Source organism: Rhinolophus sinicus, linkage group LG06 (genome assembly GCF_036562045.2).
Source record: "Rhinolophus sinicus isolate RSC01 linkage group LG06, ASM3656204v1, whole genome shotgun sequence".
NCBI lineage: Eukaryota > Metazoa > Chordata > Mammalia > Chiroptera > Rhinolophidae > Rhinolophus > Rhinolophus sinicus.
The window spans coordinates 28,114,681-28,131,373 of record NC_133756.1 but is presented as its reverse complement, the minus strand read 5'-3'; the positions used below and the strand labels follow the sequence as shown (position 1 = coordinate 28,131,373).

At 38.4% G+C, this 16,693-nt stretch overlaps 1 protein-coding gene across 2 annotated transcripts in view; it reads left to right on the top strand.

Moving 5' to 3' along the window:
• Nucleotides 1-15,762, top strand: part of LG06H1orf87 (linkage group 06 C1orf87 homolog) — a 68,139-nt gene extending 52,377 nt beyond the window's left edge. For both annotated transcript variants that reach the window (XM_074334801.1, XM_074334802.1), the window contains exons 10-12: nucleotides 4,841-4,920; nucleotides 8,197-8,404; nucleotides 15,337-15,762. In XM_074334801.1, coding sequence (XP_074190902.1) covers nucleotides 4,841-4,920; nucleotides 8,197-8,404; nucleotides 15,337-15,497 — 449 coding nt within the window. In that variant the 3' untranslated portion in view covers nucleotides 15,498-15,762. The remainder of the gene's footprint in view (nucleotides 1-4,840; nucleotides 4,921-8,196; nucleotides 8,405-15,336) is intronic.
• Nucleotides 15,763-16,693: the final 931 nt, after the last annotated feature.

The window sequence follows — 16,693 nt, the reverse complement described above, 5'->3', positions numbered from 1 at the left end:
TCTACCTTTTTCAGACAGCCTTTTCAGCACTTCCAAATAGTAAACTTGGTTAACTGTTTGTCCAGTTGGCACAAATTCATAATGAATAATCCTTTGATATCAAAAATAGATTAACAACATCATTGCAACAAGTTCACGAACTTAATTGTCAGACCTCATATATGTTTATTGCAGCATTTTTGCATTTTTAAATATTTTTAAAATGGAAAACATAAAAAGATCCTTCAGGGACCATTTAATTAAACTACAGTATATTCAATTTGTAATACTATGCAGCTGTAAAAATAACATGGCTGGCCTGATAAGGAAGATTTCCAAGACATAGTAAGTGAAATTATAAGGATGAGTTGGGCAAAATATTTAGCAATTAGCAAGTTTTAAATATGACAGGTGAAAAATATGCATTGATATTAATCTGCTGTTACCATTTCTTTGTTTACGATATCCACCAAACATTTTCTGATTACTCTTTGGGTCAAACTACAAGGTATTGAGAGTTCGAGGGGGCAGTATGTCAGTTTGTATTGCAGCAGAAAAACTAAAACTGTACTAGGTATGTCAAAGAGAGGGAATTTACAATGGGGAATTGAGGGATTGGTTATACAAGTATTGGAAGATTGAAATAGCACAAAAAGGATGGTGAGTATCTTCATTTCCTTAGGTCTGCCATAACAAATGACCACAAACTGGATGCTAAAAATAATAGGAATTTATTCTCTCTCAGTTCTAGAAGTATGAAATCACTCACGTCAGCCAGTGCCATGTTCCCTCTGAAAGCTCTAAAAAAGGGTCTTCCCTTGCCTCTTCCAGCTTTGGGTGGCCCCAGCCATTCCTTGGCTTGTGTCTGCATAACTCCAAACCCTGCCTCTATCTTCACATGACCTTCCTCTTCAAAGCAATTTTGGAACTCTTTCTCTGGAATGGCCATCAGAGCTGTCGTCGTATTACTCTTGATGTCCTGAATATCATCAAAATGTCTTCCTTTCAATATTTCCTTTACCTTCGGGTAAAGAAATAAGTCATTGGGGGCCAGATCAGGTGAGTAGGGAGGGTGTTCTCTTACCGTGTCTCATTTTGTGTCTCTGTTTCTAAATTCACCTCTCCTTTTTTCATATAAAGGCTCTTCAGTGGGTTTAAGGCCCACCCTAGTCTTCAACTAATTGAGACCAAGCTTGGAGCTGGAACTGGGGGTCATTCTTACCAAACCACAGCACGGGGCTGAGGGAGGTGTGGTCCTTACAAAGCAAAATATAATTGCTATCACTATAAGGGGAAGGAAAAAAAAAATCAACTCGCCACCAGCAAGGCCCAGGAGGCCCTTTAGTTCTGTGAATACTTAACCTACTTCTCTTCACTTTTCATCCTGGGTCAGCTAGGCTGTCTTCTCAGCTATTGCTTGAATGCACCAAACTCTCCTCCCTCAAGATATTTGGCCTTGCCATAGCTTTTTCCTGGAATACTCTTTCCCCAAACATGTGCATGGCTTTCTCCCTTGTTTCTCCACTCATGGCTCTATTTATTGAGGGATTGATGGTTTTTAATTAATTTTTAATTGTTTAAAGATTCTTGTTAAAACATAGTTAAATGTCACTTCAGAGAGGCCTTTGGTGAATTTTCTATCTAAAATAGCAACTGCCATTACTTTCTATGCCCATAATTGGCTTTAGTTGTGTTTATAGCATTGATCACTACTTGACATGATTTTATGTATCTATTTGTTTGCCATCCCCAATGGAATGAACACTCCATGAGAAGATTCTGTCTTGTTCATTGTTGTATCGTAGTGCCTAGAACAGTGCGCTTAGCATATAGTAAGCACTTAACAAATGATTGTGTGTGTGATGAATGAAGGAGTTAGAATCCCAGACATAACCCTACCTCTGTGGTCATAAGCAGGTAACTGAAACTTTCATTGCCTCAGTTTCCTCATCTGTCAAATGGAGATAGCTTCTACCTCACAGGGCTATTCTTTAGCTTACATAAGAAAACATGTGGGAAATGTCTGGCATATATAGATATTGAACATATATTAGTTTCCTTCTCACAAAAGCCTCCATCAGTAGATCCAGGCCAGAAGCCATTACTTAAATCAGTTATCTGTCCTGACTTTACTTTAGAATTACCGAGGGAATTCTTTAGAATTCTGAGCTGGATTCTTACCCCTAGAGATTCTGATTTAATTGGCCCGATGTGACACCTAGGCAATGGTGATTTTTAAAGCTTCCCAGGTGGGAGCATATTAGCAGCCAGCACTGAAGACCACTGATTTCAAGTCATTAGTGAGGGAAGGGGGGACAGGGAGATGGGAGCGCTGGCTGTGTAGCCATCAGAATCCACTGGAAGCCCTGTAAAACCTGGCCTTTCCAACACCTGGAAATCTCTAGAAGCCAGCTTGGCTTATTTCCTTCAGTACAAATCCTCAACTGGCAGACTAGACAGATGGTTATTATTTATCCTTCCTGCTGTGTTAGAAAGAAAAAAAAAATAGCTGTGCCTTGGGGTTTCTCAAATAATTTTTACATGTGCAAATCATTACCTTTTTATATGCTTATATGTATTAGGAGGGAGACAGGGAAGCTTAAGAGACCAGGGAGACCAGCGTGTATTGTCTCCTAATTGTTCTTTTAGAAGGGCAGGCAGTAGAGAGAAACTGGACCGGGACAAAGTCTCCGTTCTAGATCTGATATTAAAGCGGGTAATGCATAAGATCAGTGCCCAGAAAAATGCCTGGCACTTTGTAATTAATATTAAGTCCTCTTCTCTGGGGAAACTAGATTTGCTCAAGGTCATAAAATAATAATAACACACAAAAAAGTCCGTGTATGGCGTTTCTTCCCTGTGTTAAGTATTTTGTGTAGGTAATTGTTTAAAATCTCCACATCACTGCAAATTACTGGTATCATCTCCTTTTCACAAACTGACAGGAAGCTTGCATCTGTGAAAGGAAGAATGGGGATTAGCGTTCAGGCCTGACACCAAAAGTCGTCTATCTCCTCTATGCTATGTACTGTTTCTAGAATCCTTTTAACTTTCCAATTCTATGATTCAGAGTAATTGGAACCTTTTTTCACTTGCAGGAAACAGAAAGCTTTATTTCACATACTGGGTAAAATAAGCAGGGGCCAAGGCTACTAGGTGATGATGAGTTCCCATGACAACGTAAATTTTCAGCAGATTAAATTAGAGCTGCCAGGAAGGGGCTGCCCTAACTTGCTGTCATGATGCTCCTCACTAAGTATCTATTAAGTTTTAGTTGAGATAGCATGAGTTAGGTCTGGGAGGATAAAGAAATACAGAGAAAATTCCTTCTCTCCTAGGGCCTGAAAAGGAATGGAATTGGAGAAACACAACATATAGTCAGTGATTTTATTTTCCAAACTCCAAGTTGGGGCACATGGTTATTCATTTAGTCAACAAGCATTCATTGAGTACTTATTCTAATGCTGGGTAATGGGGTTTCAGAAAAGATAATGAAATCACATTGTTTTCTCCATCAAGAAACTGAGGAAGAAGATTCATAATGATTCACAGGTGCAGTGTTAAAAGTCTAACAAATGGTTTTTTAATCTGATAGGTGAATTTATTTATATAAACATCCTTACTTAGATAACTCTATTAGTTAACATTTATTGAGCACTTGCTATGCTCTGGGTATTGGCTTTACATTTTCTAGTCCATTTAATCCTCACAATAACTTATAGGTGGTATTATTCCCATTTCACAGAAGTGGAAACTGAGACACAAAGAAGACAAGTAACTTGCCCAAGGTCATTTAGCTAATAGAGAAAGGGGCCAGGACTCAAACCCAAGGCATCTGGCTTCAGAGCCTCTACTCTCCGCCACTAGGTTACACTGCTGCCCTCTACCTTTTGTTTAAAATGTATTGTTTGAACCATTTTTACTGAAAATAGTGAAACCCAATTCAAAAGCAATATGTATTCGTTAATGGCATATTTGAATTATGCACTAAATATTGAAGCTGAAGTACTCAGAAATCTATGCTCTGTAGTCATCCCACAGATGTGTGAAATAAATGAATACATCGTCAAGTCTGATGGAAAGGCTGAGTGATGAAGGAGGGATACCCACAATAAGCCTTAGAGGACTTCAGCAAAAGGTCTACATGTCTTTTTCCTGCATCCTTAGGATATTTCTTGTATCCATGAAGGCAGCCGACTGAGCAAGTCATACCTGGACAGCAGAATCCCAAGTTTAGGGATACGGTTCAAACCGCTTCCCACATAGGACGTCTGACCATTGAAAGGAGCAAGGAAGGGAGAAGACAAATGTTTCACCTGATCCTTCAGGCACACACCTGTGTGGAGAGGGGCAGAAGTGCGTTTCTCTATGAAGAGGCAGGACCCCCTGAACAGGCCCCTTCCCACTCCCGGCCCTCCTGATTCAGGGAGGTTCTACAGGCTGTTATCTCTGCTTATCTGGAACTCTCTGCTCCATGGGCACCCTCCCCATCACCTTCACCTAAAAAGTCTTATTCATCTTTCAGGTCCCCAGTTTAAGTGTCACTTCATCCAAGAAGCCTTCCCTGATCCTCCACTACTCCCATGCATACTCCCAAATAAGTTTATTTTCACATTTTCCTTTTTTGTGTTTATGGTAATTTGTAATTAAATGATGACTTCGGTAATTATTTAGCATCTGCTTCCCCTTTATGAGCTTCAGCAGGAATCAGTGCTTTCTTGCCCATCGGTATATCCCCGCACGCTAACACGGTGCCAGCCACACAGCAGAGCCTCTACATCTTCTCTGCCTGGGTGTATGCGTGTATGTATGCAAATGAAGAGACCAAACGAAACCCTTCCACTTTTTCTTTCTTGTCCAGGAAGGAAAGTAAAGGAAACCTCTGCCACTCCAGTGCAGCCTGAAGTTCCTGAGGTGTCTCAAGGCAAAACTGAACACATGGTATGCACCTGGGTATATAGAGCTTGGGGAAGGGCTTCATCGATGCTTCACCTTCTAGTCTCTGCTGCTGGGTGGGGTCCTCTTTGATGTCCACCCAGTGCCTTGATGTCAGACTGTCTTTGACTTTGAGACTTTCCTCCATCAGAGAAGGGAGGCAGCAGAACTCCAAGAGTGTGGCTTGGTTCCTGTCCTAGCTGGTATGCATGCAGAGACCGCTCATCTCCACTTGGTGATGGGCTTGCCATTGGCCCCAAGAAATTGAACTTGTAGCATGTGTACAGGTGTCCTTCCAAAGCCTGTGACTAATTTACCAGCTGCCATCAAAATAAACGGTGGTTAGCAGACTGATTTTAACATCCAGCTTCCAGAAACTGAGGGTGAACTTTTCACCAAACATCACATTTTAAAATATAATAGTCTCTTTGATTAAAAAAAAAAAAAAATCTGGCAAGCAGTTAAAATCTGTTTTAATATTCTCCTTAGCCAGGAGAAGATGCAGACAGGATTGAAAACCAGCCTGAGTTTTTCTGTTGTTTTTTAAATGCCTGGATTAGAACATAATTCATCTTAAAATGACGGGAGGCCTCTTCATACACTTCACACTTTGAAATATTTTAGAAAATAGTATCCATTTTGGCAAGCCACGCAAGAAACAACAGCAAATGCTTTTCTCCTTGAGTGTTAAGTCTGTTGTGAATAAGATTATAAAAAAAATATACTTTGCTCTTTTATTTTGCCTCTTGTTTGAGGATTTCACTGCATCTCTGCAATAATTAATTCTTCTCACATTGCTGTATAAGCAGCATTCATTGTCCCACTTTTTAGAAACGGAAATTGAAGCAGAGGTTTGGTAAAGTAACTTTCCTATTGTCCCAGAGAAAATCATTCCTTCATTCACTTATTCACTCAGTAAACATGTCTTAAGAACCAATTATGTGCCAGACACTAACCAGACCTTGAAGATACACAAATGACTATCACATCGGCAGAGTCTCCAGACCTGTTAGAGGAGAGAACTATTCTAACAGACAATTATAAAATCCTGTAGTAAGTGCTGCGACGGATAAAGGGGAAATGAAGAACTTCCCCTCACCAAGCCTGGGACTGTCAGGGAAGGCTTCCCACATGAAGTAAGATATGACTGGGGTCTTGAAGGATGAGTAGGAGCCCAACCAGTCGAGGCACAGGTGGCAAGAAGGGCTTTTACAACAGAGGAAACAGAATGTATAAGGCATAAAACAGTCTCATTTTTTTCTGGTTTTATGTGGCTGGAGAAAAAGATGTATAAGTAGGATTGAAAGGAGATAAGCAAGAACAAGAACTTGAATGGTCTTATGTGCCAAACAAGGAATGTTGGACTTCATTCGGACACAGTGGTACCAACAGAGCCTAAGTTGTGTGAGTAAGTGAGTAAGTGAGTAAGTGAGCGAGTAAGTGAGTAAGTGAGTGAGCGAGTGAGTTGAGCCTAATTCAGGTCCATACAAATTTCCCCTTCCCCTGTCTTTAACGGTCAAACAAAGTGTTGAACTATCTGAAGGAATGTAAAATTATTTAAAATCAGTTTCTCACATCCAAGCATCTCTTTGAACTCTCCAAAATCATCCACCAAACTGTATGCAAATATATGCTTTTACCTGGGTAGATTATCTAAAGATTTCCTCAGATTTCTAAAGTGGTCCAAAGCTCTAACAAGTATAAGACTCACTACTCTATTTCCTTTATGAAGCTTTCAGCAATTTCACATAACATTCTATTATTTCAAACAAAACAAATCTTCCCATCCCCAGAAGTAGCTTAATCCATGTTTATTAGCGAACTCAAAAATGTAGCTTCTTATTGCAATTACTATTATTTAGAGCTATGGGATTTTCTTAGCTTACATGTGAGAAGTTTGCGACAAAAGGCCAAAATTGAAGAAACTCAGGTATTGAAAGTTGGTGGAAGCAAGATGGTATGCAAAAGTTAGAAGCATAATTCTATGGTGAGCTAATTAAGATGATTTGTATTACAATTAACAGAACCAACTCTACCAACTTAATTTATTGGAAAGATAGAGAAACATATTATGCTATCTAAGGATAGAAATGTAACTGATCTAAAATCAGGTACTCGAACATCATAACTTCCTATATCTTTTCTTTCTTCTATGCTGTCAGTTTCATATCTCTCCTATCTATCTATCTATCTATCTATCTATCATCTATCTATCTATCTATCTATCTATCATCTATCTATCGATCGATCGATCGATCGATCGATCATTGATCTATAGCTTTCTCAGCAGACCAGCTTTTTCTCATTTCCAGTACACAGAGTGGAAAACCTGTTAGGGTAGATCTCCATTTGTCTATCTCTCTGTCTTTATCTCTCACAAATACTTCCCAAATCACTGGTCAATGTGATTATTGGCCCATTTTGCATTAGACACCATGTCCTGTACTAAATACTTAGATACACAGCAGTTCTCTCTACAACCATGTGGATGGGCAGGAGCGGCACTTGCTGTAAAGTGGGGTTGGGCAGATCAAACAATAAATGCCCACTCTCTCTACATGGAAAGTGGCAGAATGTTTTACACAGCACTGCTGGGACTTGTTTGTCTATTTATTCTAAAAATATCTCTATTTTGTACTGGACATGGCATTAGGATACCAAGATGAGCTAGACATAACCTCTATACACTCATTCTAGTTTTATGTCTACCATTTATTGTATGATCTTAGTAAGTCACTTTCATTCTCTGGGCTTCAACGTCCTTTGTTGAATGAATAGGACAGACAGAACTAGAAGTGCTATATGCTCCATTATAATGAGCCCATGAGCCTAAGGTAATATCACTAGTATTTCAATCACTCTTTGTCAAGAACTTCACACTCATGATCCAGAGGTTTTTCCCACCAAGAAATTATAAGCATTTCCTGAAACCTATCACCTGTGAGTCCCACTAGTATAAAGCAGAGCAGAACATCATGAGATGTCTTAGGTAGTTACAAAAACCTTTGCTTTGGATAAATAAGAAATGCAAACTGAATAAAGTCATGATTTCACCCTTCTCCTTAAAAAACAAAAAACACTCAACATAGTAGTTTATATCCAACAAGACTTGGCAGATCTGGTTCTATAGCACTAAAGATTTGAAACTCGTCCCCCTAGCTTTACAAAGCCAGACCTCGCAATAAATCTTACTGGTTGTGTGGCCTCATCTTTCGCCAAAAGACTGCAGGAGTTCTGGGTGGTGAATGTGCTGCCAGTGAGATGTTTGTGTTGTTTTCGTAGAAAACTCCAGACGAGAAGCTGCAGCCAGAAAACCTTCCTGCTGAGACTTCAGCCCCTAAAGATCCCCTGAGTTCTTTGACGATCAGGCCAGTCTCCCAGCCTTTTGTTAGTCCAGTGATGAAGAACAAGTATGAAGAATGTGAGACATGGATCGACAGGTTCAGGAAGCTGGAAAATGCCCTCTACCTGTGTGATCTGAGTAATACAGGTGAAGTATGAAGCTTAGAGTGGATGTACCTTCCTCTTTGTGTTCTGGTCTGAAAGCGGATACCTCATTTTCTTTCACTTCTTCACAAATACACTTTATATATAAACCAGGTGCCTGGAACTGTGCTGAGCACAATCAGGAAATACTAAAGTTGAATCAGACATGAATTTCCCATCCCCAGGTTACTTATAGTTTCTTTGTGTCTCTGATCCTTTCACCATTCTATTACCTGAATCTAACCCACAATCTGATCTTGTCCCTAATAGAAATATTGCAGCACGCCTGCTAATGGGCTGAATTCCAAACTTCTGAGCAAGGCAAAATCTGGTACCTGTCCACCTGATGAGTCTCTTCTTCTTCAACTGTTATTATGTCAGCATATTTTACCCATTCCTAATGAATAACTTGCCTTCTTCAGACTCGCCTTTCTTTCTTCTATGACTTGCCTTTTCTAACTTTATGACCTCCATCTGAGCTGTCTCCCTGTCCTCTACCTACCTCACCCTCTTCCAACTCCCTATCTTGTCTACCTGGCTAATTAATGCCTAAACATCTTACATGTTGGCACTCAAGCCCTACTCCTCTGTGACTCCCCTGATTTCCCCAGACAGATCTAGGCAAACCTTTATCTGGACTCTTAGAGTTCTTTAATATTCATTCTCCTGTTTGATATATTGTGGTTTTTTTTTATTTGGAGGCTTAGTACTATCTCACCAGAAGACTATTCCTTTTTTATCCCCAGCTCTTTGCACAAATCTGTTTAACTTTTTTTTTTTTGAGGCAACAAATAAATGAATGAATGTACATAAATAACTAACTCCAAGATGGAAGGTGGGAAATGCCATTAGAGTGTGCTATGTGGTCGTTCAGAGAAAGGAGAATTCCTTCCTGGTGAAGTGATCAGGGAATGGATCATAATTGGAAATGGATCATTAAAGATAAAGTGCAGCCTGTATACAAAGGAATAAAATAGAAGGCCCTTTCTGGCAAAGGTGCAAGTTGGCCAAGCAAAGTGTTATGTGTGAAGCTCAATGCAAAGAGTTTGGTTTGGATAGAATATAGGGATTATTAAGAAGAATATTAATTGTATGTCAATTGTAATTTAAAAATAAATTTAAAATTTTAAAAAGAAGAATATTAAATGATAAAGGTGGAGATATGGGATGGGGCCAGATCTAGGAAGCTCTTAGATGTCAGAACAGGGCATTTGGACTTAATTCAAAGACAGTAAGTAGCATTGTGAGTTTCTAAGCAGGATATGATGATGTTGTATTTCAGAAAGATCCTTGATAGCTGTGAATGAATAAAAGAGAAAAGGAAAGCAGGAAAAGGAGAAAGGATACTACTGCAATGTTCAAGTGAGAGAGAATGTATTCTAGAACTCAGAGACTTAGGGAATGGAAAGGAGGGAGCATACACAAAAGCACATGGACTGAAACTGTTGTATTTGAATCACATACTGTGGTTCATGAAGAGTTAGTGTATTATATGTGGAGTCTGAAAACATCAAACTCATAGAAAACATCAAACTCAGAGAATAGAATTGTGGTTGCTAGGGGAAATGTGGAGATTTTAGTCAAAGGGTACAAACTTTCAGTTATAAGATGAATAAGTCCCACGGGTCTAACGCATAGTATGGTGACTAGTAAACAATACTGCATGGTATACTTGAAAATCGGTATGAGAGTAGAACTTTAATGTGCTCACCATAACAATAACGACAAAATGGTAATTATGTGAAGTAAAGGATTTGTTAACTAACCTTATTGTGGTAAACATTTTGCAATGTACACATGTATCAAATCATCACAATGCACCCCGTAAACTTATTCTCTGTTATAGTTCAGTAAAACTGGAAATAATTAATTTTTTAATAAAAGTTAGTGTGCACGCTAGTACTCTCTAGAAGTAATCATATAACGATAGCAATGCCTGTCTTTTCACTCTCTCTGTGTGTTTTTGTTTTTGTTTCATTTTGTTTTGAATTTTCAAACCAAATTAATGCTAGATCATATGAAGCATAACTACCCTACAATACCCAAAGACTTAATAATTATAGCAAAGAGAGGGACAAATAAAAATTCTAAATGAAAATGTATTTAGCTGAATTAGAAAATCATTTATTAAATATCTGTTATGAGCCCAGCACTGTACTAAAGGCTGAACCAGGAGGGAAATGAGAAAGAATGAGACATGGTCTCTGGCCTCAAAGAGCATTTATGTAGGAAGGTAAGACAGAGAGACTGGCAATAGTTAAATGCCAATGTACTTCTTTAGACGGCATATAGTAAAGTATCATAATTACAGACATAAATAAGAGTTAGAGTCCAAAGGAAAGAGAGAGGAACAGAAGCTCATTGTGTAATGTGAGCTGGGGTACTCAGAGGGGTTCCATGCAAGAGAGAGCTTGAGATTAGCCTTGAGGACAGGTAAACTTTGGATAGCTAGGTAGGGCATTCCGAGTATGAAATCATCTTCTGCAAAGATTAGAAGGTGGGAATGAGTATGAGGGAGAACACAGTGAACAAGACAGGACTGAAGGTTCCTATTGAATTGGATAGTGAAGCTGAGACCCTATTATGAATCCTGAGGGTTCGGGTGGGGCTTTATTCTCTACCCAGTATCCACCAAAGGTTCCACCAGAGGAGAACACAATGAAAGCTGAGACTGATAATTTTGAGAAAATACTGGAAAAAAGGAGATCAAGAGATTATTGAAATACTTGTAAGACTAGGTATTCATACCAGGACTATGAGGGTAGTGATGCGGTTACAAACAAAATCGAAACAAAATAAAACATAGAAAGAAAACACATTTCTAAAGAAACAAATGCTGATTTACAATGATGGATGATAAACTTAGTTGCTAAGAGACTCCCCAAAGACTGGGTCCTTTCTCATACTCCTGAACTGTTCTGAGGAAAAAACGGAGTTTTGTTGACTTTGGAGGCAGATTCCGGCAGATTTGAAATGCCTTTCTTATGGCCTGTTCACTATTTATGCCTGTTTTCTCTGTTTCTATGAAATTCATTAGTTCAACAGCCAAAGAACGTGTCAGCCAGATCTGGGAATATCTATAACTATCTTTAATGAGGAAAGAGGATTAACTGAGGTCATTGTGTTGGTTTATTAAACCACAGTATTTAGCAGACCACCACGGCCCCATTCTAGACATTGAGCAGATGATACATACTTTGCCCACTGATGAATCACTGTTCTTTATTATGTGCAAGGAAATATGTAGGCCAGGGTGTTCTTCATCCAGGATGAAGGCAGACCATCCATCATCAACTTAGCATTTCTGGGAACCTACTTTGTGCTTATTCTCTAATGGGGGTTGTCAAGAAAATATCCTTGAGGAGAAGCAATAAGGAATGACTGAATAATTGGTCGTGTTTTCTAAAGAAAGAAGGGTAGTTGAGATAAATGTTTGGCTGAATGGTAAATTTAGCATTTTTCGAGGATGCTAAAGGCTAGATAGAAAGTATTTTAGAGTTCAAGGAGGCAGAATGCAATGAGAGCCCTTAAAAACTTTCTCTGCATGGGCCTGGACTTAACACACACTGCATCACCAACTCCACACATCAACCACATGCTGAAGGATTGGTGTCCCTATTTACTGAGGAGAAAGTCAAGCTCAAAGTGATCAAATAATAGCCAGTGGGAAGTTGAGCCATAATTCAAACTCAGTTCTATTGGACTTTCCATTATACCAAACTCCCATGACACACCAGAAAGAACAGATGGTGTTTTTGTTGTTGCTATTGTTGTTTCTTTAATTTTTTGTTAAATTTTAAATTACATACAATTACATATAGTATTATATTAGTTTTAGGTGTACAGCATAGTGATTAGACATTTATATAACTTACAAAGTGATCACCCCAATAAATCTAGTACCCATCCGACACCATACATAGTTATTGTAATGTTATTGACTATATCCCTAAACTGTACTTTACAGCTCCATGACTGTTTTTATAACTGGAAATTTGTATATCTTGATCCCTTCCCTATTTCACCCATCCCTCCTGCCCCCTCCATTTGGCAACCATCAATTTGTTCCCTGTATCTATGATTTTGTTTCTTTTTCTGTTTGTTCATTTATTTTTGTTTTTAAGATTCCACATATAAGTGAAATCATATGGTATTTACTTGTTGCTTTGTTTGTTTCTTTCTTTGTTTTTACCAAAAAACCTAGATTCAAGTCCAGACTTCACCAATTTCTGAGTCCTGAAAACTAGCCACTTATATTCTCTGAGCCTGTTTCCTCATCTATAAAATAGGACTGATAATAATGAAAGATTCCTCCCAGATTTGAGACAGGATCAAATGAGATTTGAAAGTTCTTTGTAAACTGTATAATGAAGTGGATGTTAAAGAGGTTCTTCTTCTTATTTCTTTCATTTTGATTCTGGTGGGAGGACAGCCTTTCCAACACTAAGATGGATTATGAGGGTTATTTTATGCAGCTGTCCTGGGCAGCCCCTAATGACAGTAAATTAGACAGATACAAATTTCAGTCAATGGACTTTTGTTTGACAGCAGGAATCCCCTACCAATGGTAAAGCTTAGAAAATAGAAAATATCCCCCCCACCCCACACACACCAGTGGTGATTCCTAGATGTTTTTTAACATTACTTTTAATTTTTAATTAAAATATAAATTAATTTATATACAGAGGGTGCCAAAAAAAGTACACACATTTTAAGAAAGGAAAACTGTATTAAAATTGTAATACTCAATATATACCAATAACAAAAGGTGAATACAAGGTACGTTTGACTTCTGCAATTAGAAGAGGTGCTCAAAGTGGTTACCATCAGCGTCCAGACACTTATGATTACGGCGAACTACTGCTTGAGCAACGCTGACCACAGTGTCCACTTGTATACATTTTTTGGCACCCCTGGTATTTTAATAATTTATCTAATTAAAATACACTTTTCTATATTTTAAATAATGTTGATGATATTATTATTACCATTATCCTATAATAATCCCTGCATTAACGGTACTTGCTAGTTCTGGGCATTTTGCTAAGCACCTACGATTTTATTGGTTTTCATACAATTCAATTATCCCTATTTTAAAGTTGAAGAAACTGAGGTTCAAAAAGTTAAAATAACTTTCCCAGTCAGACACTTATTCCAAAGCCCATGACTTATATTTCCAGAGGCAGTTTAGGAGATGTCTTGAGGGGTCAAACCCAGGCCAGACCAAGAAAAGTGACCTAACCCAAAGATCTAGAAAGATGCAATTGACCAACTCAAAGAGATTTCTGCAGAGAAAAGGACCAACATGCTCATAGGAAAGACAGACAATAAGCCTACACAGAAGACAACAAACAAATTGGGATAGGATAGGACTAGGCATAGTTTAGGACTATACAGGACAGAATAGAAGTGAATGGAATAAATCACATTAGGACCTCACCTGTGTGTAGCCTATTAGAGGAGAGTTCAGAGGGAAGCATTCTCGCTTAACTTGCATATTCAAATATAAACAGTACTTGGTAGCTTGAACAGAGATGACAGGTATTCACTAGACTAAACTTTCATGGGCTGGAAGTGGCTTTCTGCAAGAGACCAGGGGACTGCCTCTGGACTCGGAGAAAGAATTTTACAACCATTATTACAGTCTGCATAAGTATAGGAGAGTAGAGAAACAACATGCAAGGGATGTAGCTTTCATCCCTATAAAAGATATTTAAAATATTTTCATTGACATCTGTAGCATAGATCTTCACAATCAAGGAACATATTTAGGAAACAACATGAGCCCAACTTGAAACAATTTCTTCCCCCTCATTCTATAATCTAGTGGAGTGATTTAATGCGTAGACTCAAACAACCTTGGGCAAGTGACTTACCATCTCCTTGCCTCAGTTTTTCACTCTGTAAAATGGATTGTCATGAGGATTGAATGAGTTAATATTGGTAAAAGGCTTACATGGGTGCCTGAAACATGGTAAAATTTACATATAGATATAGATATAGATAGATATATAGATATAGATATAGATATAGATATAGATATATATATAGATATAGATATAGATATAGATATAGATATAGATATAGATATAGATATAGATATAGATATAGATCAGTCATTATTGTTATTGCTGTTACATTTTGCACATTTTATTGCCCCAACTGGATGGGGAGCTTCCTGAGGTAACAGATCGTTCTCTAAATCCTCTATATTCCCAAGCATAGTATCTTACATATGTAAGTTCACAATTAGGGGCTTGTGAATGAGTTTTTTATCTTGGCTGATTCCATGTTCTACACTTAAATTATTTTCCGTAACTATCAAAATCTACCTAATCTTCCTGTGGAAAAACACATGGTAACATGTGACTACCAGAGTACATCTTGCGATGATAAGCAATACCATCTCTATTATAGAGATTCAGACTCTGAGCCACAAGAAGTTACCTGATTTGCCTGTGGTTATACAACAAGCAGGAGGGACTCACACAGTAAATACATTTCCAGAAATACTCAGAACTGTGCTGTTTGAATACTGCATGTTTAGGAATATGTTTGGATACATCTCAGATAGAAGTAAACCAGAACAATAGGAAATTACTTTTAGCAGGTACCCCACCTGTTTCAAAAATTGGCTTTTAAAATTTTATGACTATAAAAATCAAGCTTAAATTGCTTCAGAATCTAACTATGGATTTTATTGGTCCCCCACTTCCTCTCCCCAAAGTCACCCTCAAATTCCTCCTGACATATATGATACATAGCTGGACTAGAAATACCTTTTTAGGATGTCACTTGATTTTTAAGAAGCTTAAAGTTTCAAAATATTAGCATTTCATGTTTACTCTGAAGTCATTCAAGCTTATTAATTTTTTTCTCTTTTTTATTTTCTCCATCTTCTTTTAAAAATTTCCCACTCATCCGACCTAATCACAGGAGTCCTGGAGAAGGAACGAGCCAAACGCCTCATTCACAACTACAATCTCATTTACAACCTGTCCCTGAGCCCTCGGAAAATCGACCAGGCCTTGAAGAGATTTCGTTCGGGAAAAAATATGCTCTTGGAGCCAGCGCTCCGGTACTTAAAGGAGCTATGATAACAAGCCCATATTGTGAGAACAGATGTTTCCTTTATCTCTCTTTTTACCCAGACACGTGTTTCTCCCCAGCCTGAGTGTAGCGGTGGAGGCACTGTCAGAGTGGAGGCTGATGCAGCTATTGTAGACACTTTGGACTTGGACTTGATTTCTGGCTGTGAAGCTTGCTCATCGGCAGCTCAGTGTGATCCCAGAAAAACAAGGGTTTCTCTTCTGAGGTGGCAAGAACCAATTTCTTAAAATCCTCTTCTATTCTAATAAAGCTTATTATTAATAATGCATAGTTTTCTACATTGCTGATCAAACTGTGTTTTTGCAAACTGTGCAATTCCGTATAGTAAAAACCACACTAGTTGTTGTCAACTCCCCAAAATGCTTGTCACATAATAGACCTAAATACATCGTTTTTGGAAAGTCAGTCAGCTCTTCCTCTAGTCACTATTCTGGGAAGGATTTCCACACTGTAAGAAAAATAAAAGTATTAGCAATATATTATCTTAATACTAAGTCAAAGTAGAATGCCAAGTGAGGTTTTCTGAACAAGTCCAGGATTTTCCCTAGCACAGAACAAGATGATGTTACACTGTCTCCAGGGATATTTTCCAAGAGTACTCGATAGAAGTACTTCTATCACAAGTACTAGACAAGAACTAGACAAAGGATTCTGGAAATAGGTAGCATCTTCTTTGCTCCTCTGGCAGGAAAATTGGGCAAAATGCCACCAGTTCCCGTAGTTCTTCTATCCATCACATTCCTCCCCAGGTTTACACCTCCCACACAGCACACACTCACACACACATTGCAACACACAGGTAGCATGAGCTCATTGAAAGAACGCTGGTTCAGAGCTTCAAATACAAATGTGTTCCCAGTACCATCATTACTGCTGAGTGACCTGAATCCTGATTTCCAAATCTGTGTGGGGACAGCATGAAGGAGTTAGGTTCAAGGGAAAAAGCAAACAGAAAATTCTCCGAGCACCCTCTTTTATCCATTTTATGGAGTGGAGTGCCTCAGAAAATCTTTGGAACAAAACATTAAGAACAAAACAATTTGGATCCACTAACATAAAGGATCTCTAGGGTCCTTCTGGTTTAACCTACTCTGGTTTTTATAATCCAGAAAAATGCCTCTTGAGGAAGACTGATCACTTCTCAATGTTCTAGAATCTTTGGTCCTGCTAGCTACTCTTTAGG